General features: G+C 51.1%; 1 protein-coding gene across 5 annotated transcripts in view; it reads right to left on the bottom strand.

The window, feature by feature from the left end:
• Nucleotides 1-571: 571 nt before the first annotated feature.
• NTM (neurotrimin) overlaps nucleotides 572-18145 on the bottom strand; it is a 956964-nt gene continuing 939390 nt past the window's right edge. For 2 of the 5 annotated variants that reach the window (XM_069566687.1, XM_069566686.1), the window contains 3 exons: nucleotides 15516-15667; nucleotides 7759-7791; nucleotides 572-1569 (listed from right to left, as the gene is read on the bottom strand). In XM_069566687.1, the coding sequence (XP_069422788.1) occupies nucleotides 1466-1569; nucleotides 7759-7791; nucleotides 15516-15667 (289 nt within the window). In that variant the 3' untranslated portion in view covers nucleotides 572-1465. Of the gene's footprint in view, nucleotides 1570-7758; nucleotides 7792-12397; nucleotides 12434-15515; nucleotides 15668-18145 lie in introns of all 5 variants that reach the window. The other 3 variants (XM_069566684.1, XM_069566685.1, XM_069566688.1) reach the window with 3 other exon arrangements.

Below are 18145 nucleotides of genomic sequence, written 5' to 3' on the forward strand. Positions count from 1 at the left end.
AGAGGATTAGATTCTCCAGCGGTCACAAAGGCATCCTAGATTCCCATGACGGGCTAAAGCGAGTGGTTACTGACTGCGGAGTTGGTTCGGCTGCTTGCTGTCTGTCCACACCCAGGGCTCTTGCTGGAGAAGCCGGGCCTCCCGCATCAGCCCTCACGTCCGAGAGCCGCCCCTGGAAAAGATGCTGCGCCTGGTGTTAGTGGTTTGTTTTCTTTTTTCGCGTTTTAGAAATGTCTCTGACATGTGAATAACCCAAGAAAATAAAAAGGCAGGAGCTGATTACACAATTACCAGTAAACTCTATCATCTTTTAGAAGAGCAACACACAGCTAACGCCATATACAGCATGCAGTAATGTTTGAGAAAGGACCCTGCTGAGAAAGAAAATGGCTAGAACTCTAACAAAAAAAAATATATGTATATATATATACTGTATAATATATGTCATCAAAAGAAGCATTGTCAGCAAACTCAAGATACAGTGCAGGTCACCCTTCCGTTTCTAAACAGCATGTAGAAGCATAGTATTGTCTGCATTAAATGCACAGAATAAGAAGAAATCTGTAGCGCTGGTGGAGATGTTGATTAAATTGCATGTTTTTTTTTTTTTTTGGTGGATTTGCCAAATCCTCACCAGGGGGTCAATGCCTGGTGTGTGGTCCACCAGTTGTAAACCTAGGTAAGAAGTACACTATTCAAGTCTAACCTTTAACAAACACGCTTCCCTTCACCCCTTTCATCTGTGTACTTTTTTTTTTTTAGTTTTGTCTTGTTTTTGCACTAAGTTTTAGACTCATATCAGAAAATATAATTAATAAAATTAATAATGAATCAGAATCCCTTATTATCCATGATGTCCATGTAGTAAAATGGAAAAAAAAAGAACATTTAAGAATATCTTTTGTGACTGTTGATTGTGGGATTGTTGTAGCTGTCAGGCCGTCTTGTTTTTTCCTTTTTATTCATCTTTTTGATGCTGCATTTCATCACACACACAAAATAGGGACACAGTCCAGGAACGGGCCCGCTCGCCTCCCTCTGAGTTAGTTCTTCTCTACGGAATGATTGAATTTGGGGTGGCCGAACTCCAGAATTTTCCTTGGTGGGGGGGGCACTGTGGTGGGCAGAGCGGCTGAGCCCCTGCCCGCCTGGTAACAGAGGTCACGCCATGCAGTTTACGGGTGGGTCCAGAGCCACGGGCATTCTTCCCATTTGGAAAAAGAAAGAAAACTCGGCTGTACCTAGGTATCTGCACGGTGATTTCCAGTGTCCTCGTTCAATTCGTTTTCCCAGAGCATTCTTTGTTCCCCTCCCTCGAATTTGTGTCCCCTTCGGCTCTGCTGTCTGAATTTGGTGGGATCGTGTCTGCTTTAGAACAGGGGTGCTCGCCTTGTCGGTGTTGGTCGCCATCGCTGACGTGTTGGCGGTGCGGCGGCTCCTCCCCGTCGGGGATGCGGCTCTCACATCAAAATTTGAGGAGCAGGTGCAAGACCAGGAGAGGTAGCAGCCAGAGGCAGCCTGCCCTCCTCGACGACGTCCCATTGCTCACTTCGCTGACGGCACCTGGGCCTGCAGAGAGAACGCACCTGCCGTGAGCCTGGCCCCCTGCCTCACAGAGGCGCCTCTCCAGCCGGGAGCCTCCAGCGCCCCCCCCCCCCCCCGTCCACACACTGGGACTGTGTGGGGAATGAACCCTCCACAGCCTGATCCTGAGGACACGGCTAGGTGATGGGGAGTCTGCTCGTGCAGGGAGGGGCTGAGAGATGTGGGTTTCAGGGTGCAGGTGGCCACTACTCCCCTGCCATCAGAACACGCTGAGGCCCTGGCTCAGGGGGCAGGTTCAAGAAGAAGGTGGTGGATTCATGAACACCCTACCCAGAGCTTCGGTAAAGCGACAGCCCTATATCGTCTATGTCATCGTCCAACCCCTCTGAGTACTGCCCGCCTCAAACATCCGCGTGGCCCTTCAGCCGCCCCACCTGTCCTGCAGGAAAGCACGTGGTGGGCACACTGACCCCCTGTAGATGCTGCACAGCCTTGGCATTCCTTCTCTCAATCACTCTGTTTCAGGGCAGTGCTCTCGGCCTCTCCCTCATCTAGACCTCGCTAAGAGCAGACCTCCCTCAAGTTCCACAGGCTCAGAAGGTCAAACCCAGCTGTCATGAGGTGGGAGCAGGCCAAGAGACAGGTGGCCTGTGGCTGTGCACACAGGAGGATTTCCAGGGACAGGGGAAGGCAAAGCACGCCACGGCATGCGTCTGTCGAGGGGAGATGGATGGCACCTTTCTCTAAGAGCCACGCAGCAGCCTGGCCTGCACACAGATGCTCGTGGAGATGGAGCCAGACTCGGGAGGCAAGGTAACTATGAGGTCACAACACTCCCCAGCAACTTCCCTATCATTTAAGCTTTCCGGCTCCCTGAGCCCCATGACCATGAACTCCAATGACAAATGTAGTTAGGATTCATGAACAGTGCACACGCGTTTGGATGCCTGGATGAATTAGGCGCCTGACGGAGCAAGGCGTCTTCTCAGTGCGCTTGCCCTGGCAGCCTCTGTCACACTGGACTGCGCTGTTGCTGTTCTTCACTTGCTGTCGGGTCCAACTCTTTGCCACCCCTTGGACACATCAGTGCCCTCTGTCCTTCACTGTCACCCTGGAGTTTGCTCAAATCCGTGTCCACTGAGTCAGTGATGCTATCACTGGACTTAGCAGAGACATTTGAAGCCGGTGCCCCCTCTAAGTCCACATCCTCACTGGGTTAAAGGGACAAAGCTAGACCTGCTTGCCTGACTCGGACGCTGGACACGGAGACAACTCTGGCTAATACAGTTTACCATCAAGCCAGGCTCCCTAATGCCATATGGAATTATGTTCTCAAGTCTTAGAACTCCTAGCCTGGAAGCAATGCCCATATGATTTCTTTCTTAGGCCTTTGAAACAAAGCTCTTGTTCTAACCTAAGCCTACCCCTGAACAGTTGTGAGTCTGAAATGCACCAGATCATCTGTGTTTCTGGTGCTGCTTCTCAGTGAAGGGTGATGACTCGTCACCCTAAAGTATCTCTTTGGCACACAGATTATTTTAAGTTGAGAACAGCCAAGGCTCAAGACTGAGGAAGAAGCTTTGATCTTCCTCGGAAGAAAAGCTATGAACCTAGACAGGATATTAGAAAGCAGAGACATCATTTTTCTGACAAAGGTCTGCATGGTATAAGCTATGGTTTTTCCATTAGTCATATATGGATGTGAGGGTGGGACCATAAAGATGACTGAGCACCAAAGAATTGACACTTGCAAATTGTCATGTTGAAGAAGACTCTTGAGCGTCCCTTGGACTGCAAGGAGATCCAACCAGTCCATCTTAAAGGAAATCAACCCCGAATATTCATTGGAAAGACTGAGGCTAAAGCTGAAGCTCCAACACTTTGGCCACCTGATGTGAAGAGCTGACTCACTGGAAGAGGCCCTGATGCTGGGAAAGATCGAAGGCAGCAGAAGAAGGGCACAACAGAGGATGAGATGGTTGAATGGCATCATTGACTCAATGGACTTGAGTTTGAGCAAACTCTGGGAGATGGTGAAGGACAGAGAAGCCTGGTGTGCTGCAGTCCATGAGGTCGCAAACAGTTGGGCAAGACTAGCGACTGAACAAAAACAACACCTGGCTGGGTAAAAAATGTAGAAGGAGGACCCGTTCCAGGAAGAGAGCAGTCACCACAGGTAACCACAGTGTGAACTGGCTGTGGTGACAGGGAGGAACTTGCAGAATCTGTCTGTTATCCTTCCCCTTTGTGTCCATCTCTGCCTGCCCACCAATAACTGCCACCACACAGCGGCATTTCCATCTCCATGTGAATTGCCTCCTCTCCTTTTGAAGTCCTAACCCCCTGTCCCCAGCATCCTCTTCTGTCTTTAGCTGAAGACGGTATTTAAGGTGAAGGTTTGGGACATTTTGGTGAGTGCATGAGTTATCCTTGTCTCTTCCATGTACGTGTGAGCTCAATTGCTCAGTCGTGTCTGCCTCTTCACAACCCCATGGATAGCGGCCCACCAGGCGCCTCTGTCCATGGGGATTCTCCAGGCAAGAATACTGGAGTGGATTGCCATGCTCTCCTCCAAGGGATCTTCTTGATCTAAGGATCAAACCCGAATCTCCTGTGTCTCCTGCACTGCAGGTGGACTCTTTACCACTGAGCCACCAGGGAAACCCTTTCATGTATATGCTGCTGCTGCTAAGTCGCTTCAGTCATGTCCAACTCTGTGCAACCCCACAGATGGCAGCCCACCAGGCTCCTCCATCCATGGGACTTTCCAGGCGAGAGTACTGGAGTGGGTTGCCATTTCCTTCTCTGTTCATGTATCTATGTATCATTACATTTGTATTTTATTTTTTCCTATTACTCTGTTTCATGTCAAGTTAATTATTAAGCCAGCCAGAAGAACCTAGAAGGATACAGGAAATTTTCTTCCTCCCCAACCGCAGTGCTGCTGAGGCCAGAACTCCTTGGCAGAGCGAGTTCTCCCGAGGAGAAGGACAAGAGATGACTCCTCTGCTCCCCACCAGGGAGGTGAATGTCTGGGTGACACAAAGCTTAACCCCCTCCCTCTCCCAGTCCACCACATATCCGTGACAAGCGGGCACCCCTGCGAACCTCCAAAGCTCCGGATGACTTGTAGTTCAATTTCAGATTTGCTTATCCTTGACCATTGATCACAAATTGGTTGCATCTTCTAAAATCTAACTCCTGTTTCTATACAGCTCATCTCCAGAAACCTCAGCTTTTATGTTCAATCACTTCTGACTCTATACACATTCTTTGGAATCTCAGGAGAGAAGTTGCCCCCAGAGAGGACGCCCTTCCACTCTGGGACACCCCAATATTCTTGGCAGGAGAGCCCTACCTTTGCCTGAGGCCACCTCTGAGACGGGGAGTTTGTTCTGGGTTCCTGGGAGCCAGGTTCCAAGTGTGATGGGAGGGTTGGTGGCTGCACGCCCCTCCCCCAGGCACGCTGCCCATGATTCCAAGTGTGTTCTGCTCACTTTGCTCACACGTCTGGACACACAGGTATCTATTCACACAGAGCTTCCTTTCTCTCTCACTTCTTTTCTCTCCTGAATACTGGCTCACACAGCTTTGAAACTCACTCCCCACTCATCCCAGCATGGCCTCCTAGTCCGGCTCCTGGTAGGAGAAGGGGGACGATGCCAGTTCCCGCATGGAGACGCTCTCTGCCCCTGCCGTCTTCCACTCCTCTGGGCTGCGGGCACCGCACGTCCCCAGGGAGGTGGATAGAGGATGCACACACCAGGCAGACAGCCCAGCAGGGACCTGGCTAGGCAAGAAAAGTCAGAAGCCTTGTCTCCTGGCCAGGGAGTCTGCAGTGTCCCGCGGGAGGCGGCTGGGAGCTGGCAAACACGCCGGGCACCTGGCAACAGCCGCGGTGTGGCAGGTATCTGGGGTGTATGTTGTGTTCCGATTCTTCCTGCTTCCCTGGGGCTCCTGGAAGCTCTGCTGCCTGTTGGGATGCACACAGGGAGCCTGTGGGGAGGGCCCTGATCCCCCGTATCAGAGAATGCCTCCCAGAGAAGAGAGGAAATGCCTGCTGGGGGTGAGGGGGCAGGGAGGGCGCTCGGAGTGTGATGTTCTGTAGCTGCCCTCCTCTCCCAGGTGTGTCCGTGGGGCTGGTGCTCCCCAGACACTGCCACGTCCAGCAGGACATCGCCTCCCCATCCAGCATTTCTCTGGACACAGCTGCCCCGGAGAAGGAAACAGCGGTGGTTCCTAGAGAAACTGAGGCAGGGTCTCCCCGCATCCTCTCAGAGTCCACACACCAGCTGTCTACCTCCCACCCTGGACTTTCTGGGTTGACCCCTTATGCCAACCCCAGGCCGATGTTTCTGTGACTCCAAGCTGACCAGACCACTAATGGATTCGATTCCTTGGGCCTTTAGGGAACCTCTCAGCTGCTCCGTAGGACAGTCAGAGGCTTGCTCTGACTCCTTAGCCTCACTCCAGGACACGTGTGCCTCGGGCTCTCCCTGCTCCCACTCCACACAACACCAGCAACACACATAGGCGTATGCATGAGTGTGCGCCTTCCAGCCTGTTCTCTTTGCTCCCCACCATCACCCCTTCTGCCTGAAATACTCTTCACCAGACTCACTTCTACTCCTTGTTCCAGGTTCTGTTCTGGCCTCAGCCACCTCTTCCAGGCAGCCTTCCTTGACTTGCTTTGTTCCCTTCTACCACACCATACACATCCCACTATTAAAATACACACCCATCCTACAGTTCCCTTCATGTGCCTCACATGTGTCTCCTCCTCCATGCTGTGAGCTCCATAAGGGCAGGATCTGTGCCCAGTACCTCAGCAGGTACTTAAGAAACATTAGCTGAAGGAAGGAAGGGGCCAGAACAGTGACCCATGCTGACGTGTCTATACCTACTTTGTGTCTGTGTTTTTCTTTTTCTTACAATTCTACTTGAAAAAGAAAAGTACAAACCAAACTGAAAACAAAGCAAAACATTCTCCTACTTTGCCTTCTTTCAAACAGCTTTCCTCCACTTTTCTAACAATTCCAATACAAGTCATTGAAAATTCGCGTGGTTGAGGAAAGATATACCCAGAGGTAAGGCCACACTGGTTAGGATTCCAGGTGGAGTGTTTGCACCTGGAAATGGGTTCTGGCCCCTTGAAGTCCCTCATGTAGGAGAAAAAGGCTGTTATCTCCTGCTTTAATATGTGGAAACTCACTCATAAGTGACGTCCCCAAGGTCCCTTGATTTCTGTCTCCAAATACAATTTTCTTTTCATGGACTCGGAGCTGTGGCTTTGTGGGCCACTCACATCTCCAGAGAAGAGAGCAGAGAGTGAGGCTTCAGGGCCTGCCCAGCCTGGGTACCGGTCAAGGTGGGGTCCCCAGGCCTGCCCACACTGATCAGCACAGGAAGATCCCCACGAGAGGAGGGGAACCTGGACTTGCTGTCCAGGCAGGTACGGATCCCAGGCTTCGGGCGCGAGGCCCTCTCAGATCCCGTGCTGGCCAGGGGAACAGCTCAGCCCAGCTGCTCGGTGATGCGGCCGCACAGAGGAGGTCTGTGTGCTCCGTCTAGCAGTACCTCCACTCGACATGGAAGGCCTTACTTCCTCAGTCTCATTAGCCAGTTCTGGAGGCCTGAAGAGCCTAATTACCAGGACCGTCAGGGTCCTGGGGAGCTGTGACGAGTGTCAATTTATCCATCGGAAACATCTGGACGGAATGAAAGCCCCTGAATAAGATGAGTTTTTATTCGTAGCCAAGTGACTCACCCAAAACCGCCCCCTTCCTTCCCCTGACCCCTTCCTCCTGCCACTTCCCTTCCAGTTCCAAGTTAGAAAAAGAGAAAATGGGGTAAGCAGAGGCCAGCATGCAAGGCCAAGGTCCAGGAAGATCATTGCATTAGAGCATCATGTGCAAAGAAAGAGGCGGGCCTGCTACAGAAGGGCCCAGATGTGGAGCTATTCTGGGCACTGACATGTCCCCATTAGTGCTGCCAGCAAAGACAAGTTAGACTTTGCAGGGGAGGCACCCGGGGAGAATCGATGTCCTTGGGGATGGTTAACCTGAATTGACACAGGGCCGGCCCGAGGTCAGGCGGTCCCCACCGGGCTGCCTCCTGGGGTTAGCGCAGAAGAGAACGCATCTTGCAAGAAGGCAACGAGGCTTGTGCCCCCCAGCCCAAGGCAGAAGCTGCCTGGAAAGTAAACATACCAACCTTTCCCAGGAGGCAGAGTTGTGGTTTTCACTTCTAAAAGAAATGAAAAAACAAGCCACTGTTATGGCAGAAAGCAGCCAGAGACATTCACTTTACCCTCCGATGGTTTGGGGGAGGAGGCTGAACCGGCCCAGACCCTGTACCGTCCTGGCCACGGCCCAGCCCTGGGACACGCGCCCCTCTGCTGTGCTGGGAAGTCAGTTGGCATAGGTTGAGTGGGGGTTGGGGCAGGATGCTCACATTGGATCTCTGATTCAGAGATCCAGCATCCCTGCCGTGTCTTGGCTGGGGAAGCTGGTACCCTGGAGCCTAAGCCCCTAAGCCAATAAACACTTCTCTGTAGAACAACCCTTTTTTTCTTTGACCACCAGACTACCCTCTAATTAGCTGAAGTCTGCAGAAGCAGAAGTGGAAGTGTTTGTCACTCAGCTGTGTTTGACTCTTTGCGATCCCATGGACTGCAGCCTGCCAGGCTCCTCTGACCATGGGATTTTCCAGGCAAGAATACTGGAGTGGGTTACTGTGCCCTCCTCCAGGATCTTCCTAACCCAGGGGTTGAACCTGGGTCTCCTGCATTGCAGGTGGATTTTTTATCGTCTGAGTCACCAGGGAAGCCCTGAAGTCTGCAGGCTTTATTATAAAACTAAAGCTTAGGCCCTCCTGCAGTAGCATGAATGCAGGTGCCCACGCTCTGTTTGATCTCTAAAGTTAACCGGCATTCATCTATGCATCTTTGAGATATTAGTGAGCGAGGTTCTGTGTACCGGAGGAGGCCAGACCTTTGATATCTGACCTCTCTTGATGAGTCAGACTGTAACCAGCTGGTCCCGAGGGCTTCCTCTCCCTGGGGGTGATCTAAGACAGTAAGACCTGCATCCCTGATGCTGGGACCTGCCTGGGGAAATGCTGGGCATCAGCTCCCCTCTGCTGGCTGGACCAGGAAAGACCTCCACTCACCAGTTCAGGCTCTAGGGACAATGCACAGAGCCTGTCCTGCTGACTGGCCAGAAGCAGGCTGACCTCTCATCTTTCCTCGTTACCTGGGGGCCTCTAAATGCATTCATCCTGGATACAGAGGATGGGAAATCCTTCCACAGGGTATGTGCGTGTGTGTGCTAAGTCACTTCAGTCATGTCCGACTCTTCGTGACCCCATCGACTGTATCCCACCAGGCCAGTCCATGGGACTTCCCAGGCAAGAAGACTAGAGTAGGGTGCCATTTTCTTCTCCAGGGGATCTTCTCAACCCAGGGATTGAACCTGCATCTCTGTGTCTCCTGTATTGGCTGGTGGGTTCTTTACCACTAGCATCACCTGGGAAGCCCTCCACCTTGTGTACAGGTATCTAATCACCATGATTCACACTTTAAATATCTTACAATTTTACTTATTGATTATACCTGAAATAAGGGAAAATACAGCTGAGAAAAAGAAAATGACATTAAAGCCTTTAGCACTGAAGTGATAGGATTCTCTGTGCAAAGATCCTTGCATATAGAAGGAAAGAACCTAGAGATGACTCCATCTAAACTCAACCAGAACATCTGACCAAAAACACCTGAGTACGTCCCCATGTATTCAAACTCTCAGTCTACTCTTTAAAGGCACCTGAGACATGACACAACTCTTGATCCAACTGGACATTAGCTGCCCCAAGAAGCCACTCTGGAAAAGGCTGTGGGCAGATCAGTAATCAAATATTGAAGCGGTGACTCAGAGAAGTCAATGGTCAATCAATAACACGATCTCTCTGCCACCAAACCCAGCTGAACCCAAGTTCCTAGGTGAGCACAGGGCTGCTGTCCTAGTGAGCAGAAGAGGGCTGGATTCATGCCAGAATGGATACATAGGATACACAAACATTCCAGAAACAGGGCGAGGGGATTTTAGTTTGGTACCTTCTGTATTTAGCCACAGGTACCGTGGAAATGCTGACTGCTGAGAGGCTGGGTTTAATGAGCTCTCTCTCATCCTCAGCAGGAAGAACAGATCCTCTCTCGCACTGCAACTGTTTCTTCTGATGCACAGGGTTGACTTCCTCCCCTCTTCTCTATTAAGATGATTTGATGGTCACTGCGAGGTTCGCCGGCATGAATCAGCCGACCTTCCCCAGAATACTGATGGCGTCGAATCTGACTCCTCGCCCAGGAGATAAAAGACAACGGACCAGCGATGGGAAATGAACAGCCACCGAGCCACTGAGTGCATCCCCTGCACTTGCCTGTGAGGGAGGGCATGAGGGATGGTGGTGGGTCCGCCAGTCCTTAGTTATCATGGCAGGAGTCCCGCAGCACTACATATTAACACGAGACGGGGACATGCAGTCCACTGTGTTCGCAAGAGGGGGAGCAGAGAAATACGTCAGCGTGGCAGAAAATGCTGAGAAGGAACGAAATTCTCTTATCTGGATCCTTCTGGACCATTCGAATACTGAGTAACAAAATAGGTTGGAATGCCTCTTAAAGCTAAGTGTTCCTCATGGGTGGAAATCCATCTAGATGAGGGGAGCATAACCTGGGCGTATTCCAGAGAAACGAGGTAGCTCTCTGTTCTAGGGTAGGCTGGCCATGGAGGAGGAAAAAGCAACACACACACACACACACACACACACACACACACACACAGAGGGATGCATAAGATAAATGCCCCAAGAGCATGGTCTTTCTTCTCTAATACAGTCCTTCGTGTACAAGAGTCTGACAGCTATACTGAAGACCACACTAATCCAAGTCTTGGAATATTCCAGGATTCTACCATCTACAACACTAGCCTGACCCATTGCCCTGCACCCAACGAGAAGGGGGATGGGGTGGGAGCAACGTAGGGAAGAGAGCTGGCATGGAGACCCTGCCTCACATACACAGTGGATCACAGAGCACAGTGCGGTGAGGGCACCCAGCTCTGAGTCAGCAGGTGGAGCCTCTGCTCCTAGTCCCCTGCTCAGAACCAGGCAGGGATTTGTTTGCTTCTGGTCAGTTTTGTTACTGTTGGCTTCAATGTGGGATGAGCTCCCTCCATCCCTGGGGTGCACCTTCAGTGGAGTTCTAACTCCTCAGCAACCAATCCCTATCTCAAAAGTTCCCTTTCCAGCTGAGAATACAGATACCAGTGGTTACAATGAGCTGTCACTCTAAGTCATTTAAAGTCCCTCGCAAGTTGTCCTCTGCCTACCTCCAGCCTCTCACACCATTTATGTCCCTTTCACCATTTATGTCCTTTGCCAGTTTTCCAACATTCTTCGAGATCTGTACGTATGCCTTGGTCAGGGGTTCAATAAGCACACATCGAATCACTAATTGAACCTGGAGCCTTCCATTGACTTCCCTTTCTATTTCTGTTTCACTTTCCTGTTTGTGGTTCATCACCACGGCGCTCTATATCACTAAGGCGAATACTGCATCCCTGAATCTTCTCACCATAAAAGCTTTCTCCTCTTCCGTCAAATAAGTTCCCATATAATTCATTTCCTTCCATCTCCCCTTCCCCAAGTCTAATGCCATCCTCTGATGATTGCTTGCATGGCCAGATGTGAATGGATGAACAGGATGAGGGGGGTGCTAGGTGGGATGAGAAGGATGGCAGGAAGTGGGGAAAGACCCTCTCTTCACTGTGGTCACAGCCTCTTTCCTGCGGGGCTCTCCGAGGGTCGGCACTGTCCTCAGCAGGGAAAGGTAAGTGGCATACACACCACGGGTCCGACTCCACCACTCAGCTTGGGCCCACTTCTGAACATTTCGTCATAGTCTAAATGAATCACTTTAGCTAGGCTAGGGGCCTTGAGAAAATCTGAGGGGCTGAGTAGAACGAGGTGAGAGATGCAGGTATCACAGGGTGGGAAGGGTTGGCGTGAAAGAGGTGGAAAGAAGCTAGGGAGAGGGCTTGAGAAATGAGTTCATGAACCCCTGGATCATGATATGGGGGGTTCCTGTAACCACAGACTGGGCTCCAATGGTTCAAGATGCACCTGGTGGTTTCCAAAGCCTTTTTACCATGTGTTCTCAGGTGAAGGCTAGAGCAACTCTCAGATTGTAAGGCGGGTCAATTCTATGGCCCAGAAGAGGAAATTGAGTCTAAACGACACTTCCTGACCTGCCCAAGTGCACAGCACCCCTGGAAGTCAGGCTCTGGACAGGAGCTCAGCGGCGTCCACTCCAAGGACCTTGCAGGGCACCTGCCCACCTTCCTCCCTAAAAATGCTCCCCACGAATGCTCTGTGGCAGCTTAGGGACCCTCTGAAACTCTCTGCACTGGAGGTTCGCTTCTGTGGCTGATTAGGGGGTGGTTTCTGTCACTGGGGACTCCTATGAGAAGCACTCAGTGGGTAGATTTCTCTGCCTATTGCCCCAAGCCTCGCTCTCTGAGCCTTTTGTCTCCATGCAGATCTCCAGGCTTTGAAAAGATAGAGTTGTTACTTTTTTATCCCTTCCCAGCCCTTCAGGGGAGGAGGGCAATGTGAGCAGAGAGTAAGGGGGTCCTTGGAGTTTCATTGGCTCCCAATAACCCACTTAGCACCTGCCACCATCCACTAGCTGCTGGACAAACAGGAGCCTCGGGGAACACACAGCAGGGCAGGGGGAGGGGGCTCTGGGAGAAAGCGGGGAGGGGAGAACCGATAAAGCAAGGGGAGGGGGGATACTGACCTTGCAACAAAGATGAGCTTGTAGGCTCACTTAGCTCTATATCGGGTGAGGGACACACAGGAGAGAAAAATGAAAACAAACACACGTATTATATACAGCAGCTATATATCCATCATATATAGTTTGTATACCAGCTTTCACAAACATTTCTGGAGGGATGGAAAAATAAAGGAACACACAAAAACCAGAGGTGGTGGGGCAAGATGCAGATGAGGAATGGTGAAGGGCTGGGTGCGTGCACACGGGATGCCAAGGTTGAAAGGCGAGGGGCTGGCCATGCATTTGCAGCCCCCATAGGAGCACGGACTCTGGGCGTGTGCTGAGCTGGGGTGCTGAACTGGTAGCAGAGGACTGAAGCCTCTTTCCAGATGAGATCTGCGTCTGATCCACAGCTCCACTGGTTCACTTGGGGAGACCAAGTTCAGGGATTTCTGGCCTCCCAGCACCACAGCAGGAATCTCTGTGATTCAGGATCCCAGGGGCTGAATTCTTCTGGGCCCCTGATGCCTCTGGAGCCTTAGGGACCAGGTTCTCAGAATCCTACTGGTAGGGTTCCTGCTAGGAAGGATCACCCCTTCCCCATTTGACTGTAGTTCCTCAAAGGCATTGACCCTGAAGGAATCTAACCAGCACCAGCATCCCTCACTTTTCAACATCAGGTCATGTGTGCAGCTTCCAAGCAGGCTGGTGGCAAAATGATGCTACCATTTTGATAGCTGGCCCTCGGATGCTACAGGAGATGGAGTTTCATCACAAAGTTTGTGTATTCACAGAAAGCAAAGGCTGCTTCCTAACCTGCCCAAGTCGGCTTGATGGGTCTGATCATAGGAAAGGGCATAGAAAACTCGCTAACACGTTTATATTTGTCAAGAGGCCTTAATTGAGAGTGGGCGTTGATACAGAGTTTAGGGGAGGGGCTGTGTGGACCAGCTGCAGTGTGAGCCAAGGGGGTGGAAATGTAGGCGTGGCACGTTAATGGGATTTCGTAGCTCCATGGAACTAGGTGGCACCCAGGTGGTGATGCTGTGACGGGCTTCTCAGAAATGCTCTCTTAAACGAGGCTAAAAACCTGGTTGCTGTTTGATCAAATTTGGAAATGTTCCAAACTGTTTCTCCCTCTTAGAGGTTTAGCATGCAAGGGCTGTGAGCCCTCTTGTGTTAAAGAACATCCCCGCACGGACACAATTCATCTTTGTTTGATCTAGTCTTTCTAAACTTGCTTGAATCCATGCTATCACTTTTCCAGACATGCTTTTAGTGAGTCCCCTGGACTCCAGAAAGCTGGCGACTGTAGGGCCGTCCCACGTGAACACAGACTGCCGGGGATGCGGGCAGAGGTCTTAATTGCCAAACACGCGTCTATGGAAAGGAGCAGATTTACGGTGCATGCTTCACTGCATTGCTTGTCACAAACGCCGGTATTTCACTCTTAAAGTTTGCTTTTTCTCTCTCTTCTCATCTTAGATGGCTTCAGGGGGCGAGGCCAGGGAATTAGACTGCAGTGATAAAGTCAGTTGCAAAACCATTTCATGCATCTGATTTGGAGGAGCAAAGGGGTCAAAGGAGGAGGGAGACTGTTTACAGGGAAGAGGAAGGCTGTGGGTGGAGGGCGGGGAGAGCCTTGGATCTGGGAGGCAAAGGGAGGCAGGGCCGCCCCTTCCTAATCATGGTCCTTCTGTTCATGCAGACCGACACCTGCCAAAAAGCCAAAAGGCTGACAAACGTGAGCGGCCCTGATGACTGTCCCTGGGTGGGAGGCGTCAGACACATCAATCAGTCTAATCACAGCTCTGCCCATTCCGGTCTGCCAGTTCTGGGATCAAGGGCAGCCTGCCGCCTCCCAGCCCTGGAGGATAAAGCTGGGCTTTATTTTATGTGCTGGGTAAAAGGGGGGATGGAATGCAATTTGGAAATCTGGATGGAGCAGGGGAAGAGCACAGGTGGGCTGTCTGGACAACCTGATCGGGGTCTGTGGTGCCATGGAGGAGATGTGGCAGGGTGGGCAGGGGGTGAGCGGTGCTTTACGGAGCTCTGGGATTATCTGAGAGTTCTCAGAATAAAGGGGTTTAGGCTCCTGCCAATGATCTGCTAGTTTCCTTACCTTTCCCTCCCCAGGTGGTAGGGAAACACTCAAGAGTGCTTGTTAACATGGGAGACCAGGGAACAAATTTGAAGGATTCCAAGCTAAGGTACTTGCTGGGGCCTGGAGGGGTGTGCCTCCCACCCCCGACCACCCCCACCCCAACAAAGCAACCAGAAATGAGTCCCATGGGCTGTGTGGCCAGTCTGCGTCTTCCTGGGGAGGGAGCCCGTCAGAGACGTAGGATGGCTCTCGGGCATCCAGGCTCAGGTCTGTGTGACTGTTCTCCCCGAAGAAGCGTGAGACCTGGGGATCTCAGTCTGTTTACTTGCCTCCTTCCCTTGTTTCTGGCACCCTTGTAGTTGCCAGGTGTGCAATGAAGACAGCGCAACTTGCCTTGCCCAGATTAGTCTTTCAATAGAGTGACTGAATGAATTGATGCGTGAATGATTATGCGACTTCTGTCGAGACAGTGGCTCGGTTGGACAGATAATGTCTTAACGCAGCCAGACAACACCCTGGGACACAAATGCAGAACCAGGGACACACCCACTGGCTATGTGAATTCTCCCTCGGACACTAACATTACTCAGGATCCCAAGGCCCAGGAGCCTACTTTTATCAATACAATGCAGCTTCTCTTATATCCCGAAGACTAGAAGAAGTTTCAGAAATGGTAACATTTCACACTCATCCAGGGAAGAAGTATGGAAATAGTGTGTGTTCCTCTCTGGGTTCCTGACTAGATCCGATAGCAATCCCCACAGTCAGTTAAGGAGATACTGCGGGGGAACGTTCAATGTCATTTCAGTATCTCCCAAACCCTTTCCTGCAGAGTCAGGACTTCTAGCACAGGATGAAACCCGGTGTTTCTTTTCACACGTGTGCTGTTTCTCTCTCACCCCCTCCCTCCTCATCCCTGTCCTTCTCACCCACCCCCGCCTAACTACTCCTGACTCTCTTCCTTACCCTCCCTTTCCCTGCTCCCTCCCAACCCCCACCGTGCTCCTTGCTGTCCAGCTTGGGGCTCCGTCTCACCGAACAGTGTGATGCTGGCATTGGTGTGGCCCAGCTTGTTGGAGGCCACACACGTGTAGTTCCCATAGTCGTGTTCAGAGACGTTGAAGAAGATGAGTTTTGAGAGGAAAGGTCTGTTTTCCACTTTGACCCCCTTCTTTCCTTCAACCAGCCTGAGACAAGAGACAGACCGAAAAGAGAGGGAAAAGGGGATGGTTATATGTATTTTTCCTCACGAGGAAGAAGAAAAACTCTGGAATTAGTGATCTTCCCTCTTCCCCCTTTCTGGCATCACTATAATCCCATTTTTTTGTTTGTTTGTTTGTTTTATACTCAACCACACAACAAGTTCGCCACCATGGCGCACGTAATTACATTGCTCTGTTTTATGTGTGTGCCCAGAGACATGCCTGGCACAGAGCAGATCTTCATCTCTCTATCAATTATTGAAGTTCTCTGAAGGCGAGTGCCTTCAACAAATACAACGCGCCAGCTGTGTGCCATTCAGTCCCACAGGATCCGAGCAGTAGGTGCTGGAAAATTGATGTTATTGATGAAGATGATGATGATGGCAACCATGAAAATGAAGAACCCAGTCTGCAAACAGGAGAAAAACCTGACGGGTTTGAAAGAGCAAAGTTTTTCATGCACCTGGTAGTAATAACTGTCCCTTAAGAACTTGAAACATTCTACAGATAGTAATTTATCCTTAGACCTGATCAGGGTGAAAGAATCAGGGACCGTTTTCACACTAGGGGCCCCTGATGGGCCTGGGTATCCATTGCATTTGAGCATCTCATCCTGGGAGGGATTACAGAAGCCCGAGTGTGTGGCCTCAGGCGGCCAGGACCACCTCCCTGGCTGTCTTACCCCATCACGCAGGCCAACGTGCCTTAACGGCTCAGACCAGTGGCTGGGGGCCACTGATAAAAGCCAGGGAGAGAGGCGGGGAGGGCAGCCAGACACACTTGTTACAAGTGCGGACTCTTACGGGGCAGACAGAGAGGGAAAGGAATAACTGCTTCGGTGGTGGGTGGGGCCACGTTCTCCTTCTTTGGAGGCTGTTAGGAGGAATTCCTATTGAACCTGCATGTCTGCATGGAAATCATGAGACCAGCGCTTGTCTTTGTAAAAACCGCTGGGATGTCCTATTTCGGAGAACAGGCTTTAAGCCAAACAGTTAGTTCCCCTGAAATAATTTGTCTTCCTTGCCTGGAAGCTGTCTATGCTACAGGAAAGATAACCACCAGTGGGGACAACATCGTTCTAAATGGAGGATCTCAGGGATTGTTCCCAAAAGCTCAGCTGCCTGTGTAGGGCCTGGCTGGAGCAGGACACGTGACAGGACAATATGTCAAGGTGGACACATGTTGGAATGGGTTCGCAGGGCAGAAATTGAGGCAAATGGTTGGTACTGGAGTCATCAAACTGAGAAAGACAATATTTCAGGCGAAATAGAAAGTAAAGCTCAGCAGGACAATGATGAGAAAATGCTTTGTAAACCATAAAATGTTATTCAAAATAATATATTTCTGTGGAGTGAGACATTGCAAACTCCTTCCTGTTCCTGGGCCACGGGACAGTTTTGGCAGCGACATCAGCTGCTGTATCATTATCTGAAGGTGTCCTCTCTGCAGGATGAATGAACGGTTCTCTCCATTGCCAAGACTTGTGACCGCTGGGATGAGAAGACCAGGATTCGGGCCTCTGTCCCAACACAGCATCTGTCTCCAGGGAAGTCAGAGTGGGGCTGTGGGAACTTGCGTTGCTTTCCATCCTGTAGATGTTCATCTGGGGGCTTTTATCTCTCCCACGTGAGGGACAGCGAACCAGCCCGGGTCCACGTATTTTGTTATAATGTGAGCACAGTCCGAAAGGAATGAGGTGTCTGGCTGTGCACCCAGAAGCCACTGTTCTATCTCCGGCTTGTTCTGTTGCTATCCTGCAGGGGATGCTGTCCATAGGAAGCTCTGCAGCCCACCTGCCAGAGGCTTCTCTGAGTTCCTCAAGCTTATTGATCCCTTTTGCCATTCTGAAGCCATTCCCGGGCTGTGGAGGAAGTCGTCACATCAGGACCAAGCTGTGAATTAGATTTCAGCTCTGCAGTGGGGAGAGAACACTTGCCCAGAAAGCAGGCTTTGCTGACAGCTCTGAAATGTCTTTAGCTAAAAGCAGAGCAGGGCGGCCAGTGGTATTCGGCAGCATTTTGCAGCTTCTGGGGTGACGTTCCGTGTGGTCACACACTTCCCCATGCCACAGAGGACAGATGCCTCCATGCAATGGGAGAATGGAGGTGCCTGAAACTGAGTCAAATATGCTGAGACAGGTGTGCTGAAACTGAGCAGGACCCTGTGGAGCTCTGGTGCACAAAGCCTTTCTGTATCCCCAGTTTTCTAGTTTGTAGGAAATAGGTTTCATTCAGCCTCCTAGACCTTCCCTGAGTTGCAAAGGGCAGGTTCGAACACTTGCTAATTAGGGATGGGAGGGCATGCCAGACGGGGAGAAGCAGCCAAGAAGCAATTGGACAGCCTTGGGACAGGGTCTTGTTTCCCCTTCAAGGCCACTGGGGAGGCTGTTAAGGGATGCATGCGTGCTAAGCTGCTTCAGTGGTGTCCAACTCTGTGACCCCATGAACTGTAGCCTGCCAGGCT

The sequence above is a fragment of the Ovis canadensis genome, chromosome 21, assembly GCF_042477335.2.
Source record: "Ovis canadensis isolate MfBH-ARS-UI-01 breed Bighorn chromosome 21, ARS-UI_OviCan_v2, whole genome shotgun sequence".
In the NCBI taxonomy this organism is placed as follows: Eukaryota; Metazoa; Chordata; class Mammalia; order Artiodactyla; family Bovidae; genus Ovis; species Ovis canadensis.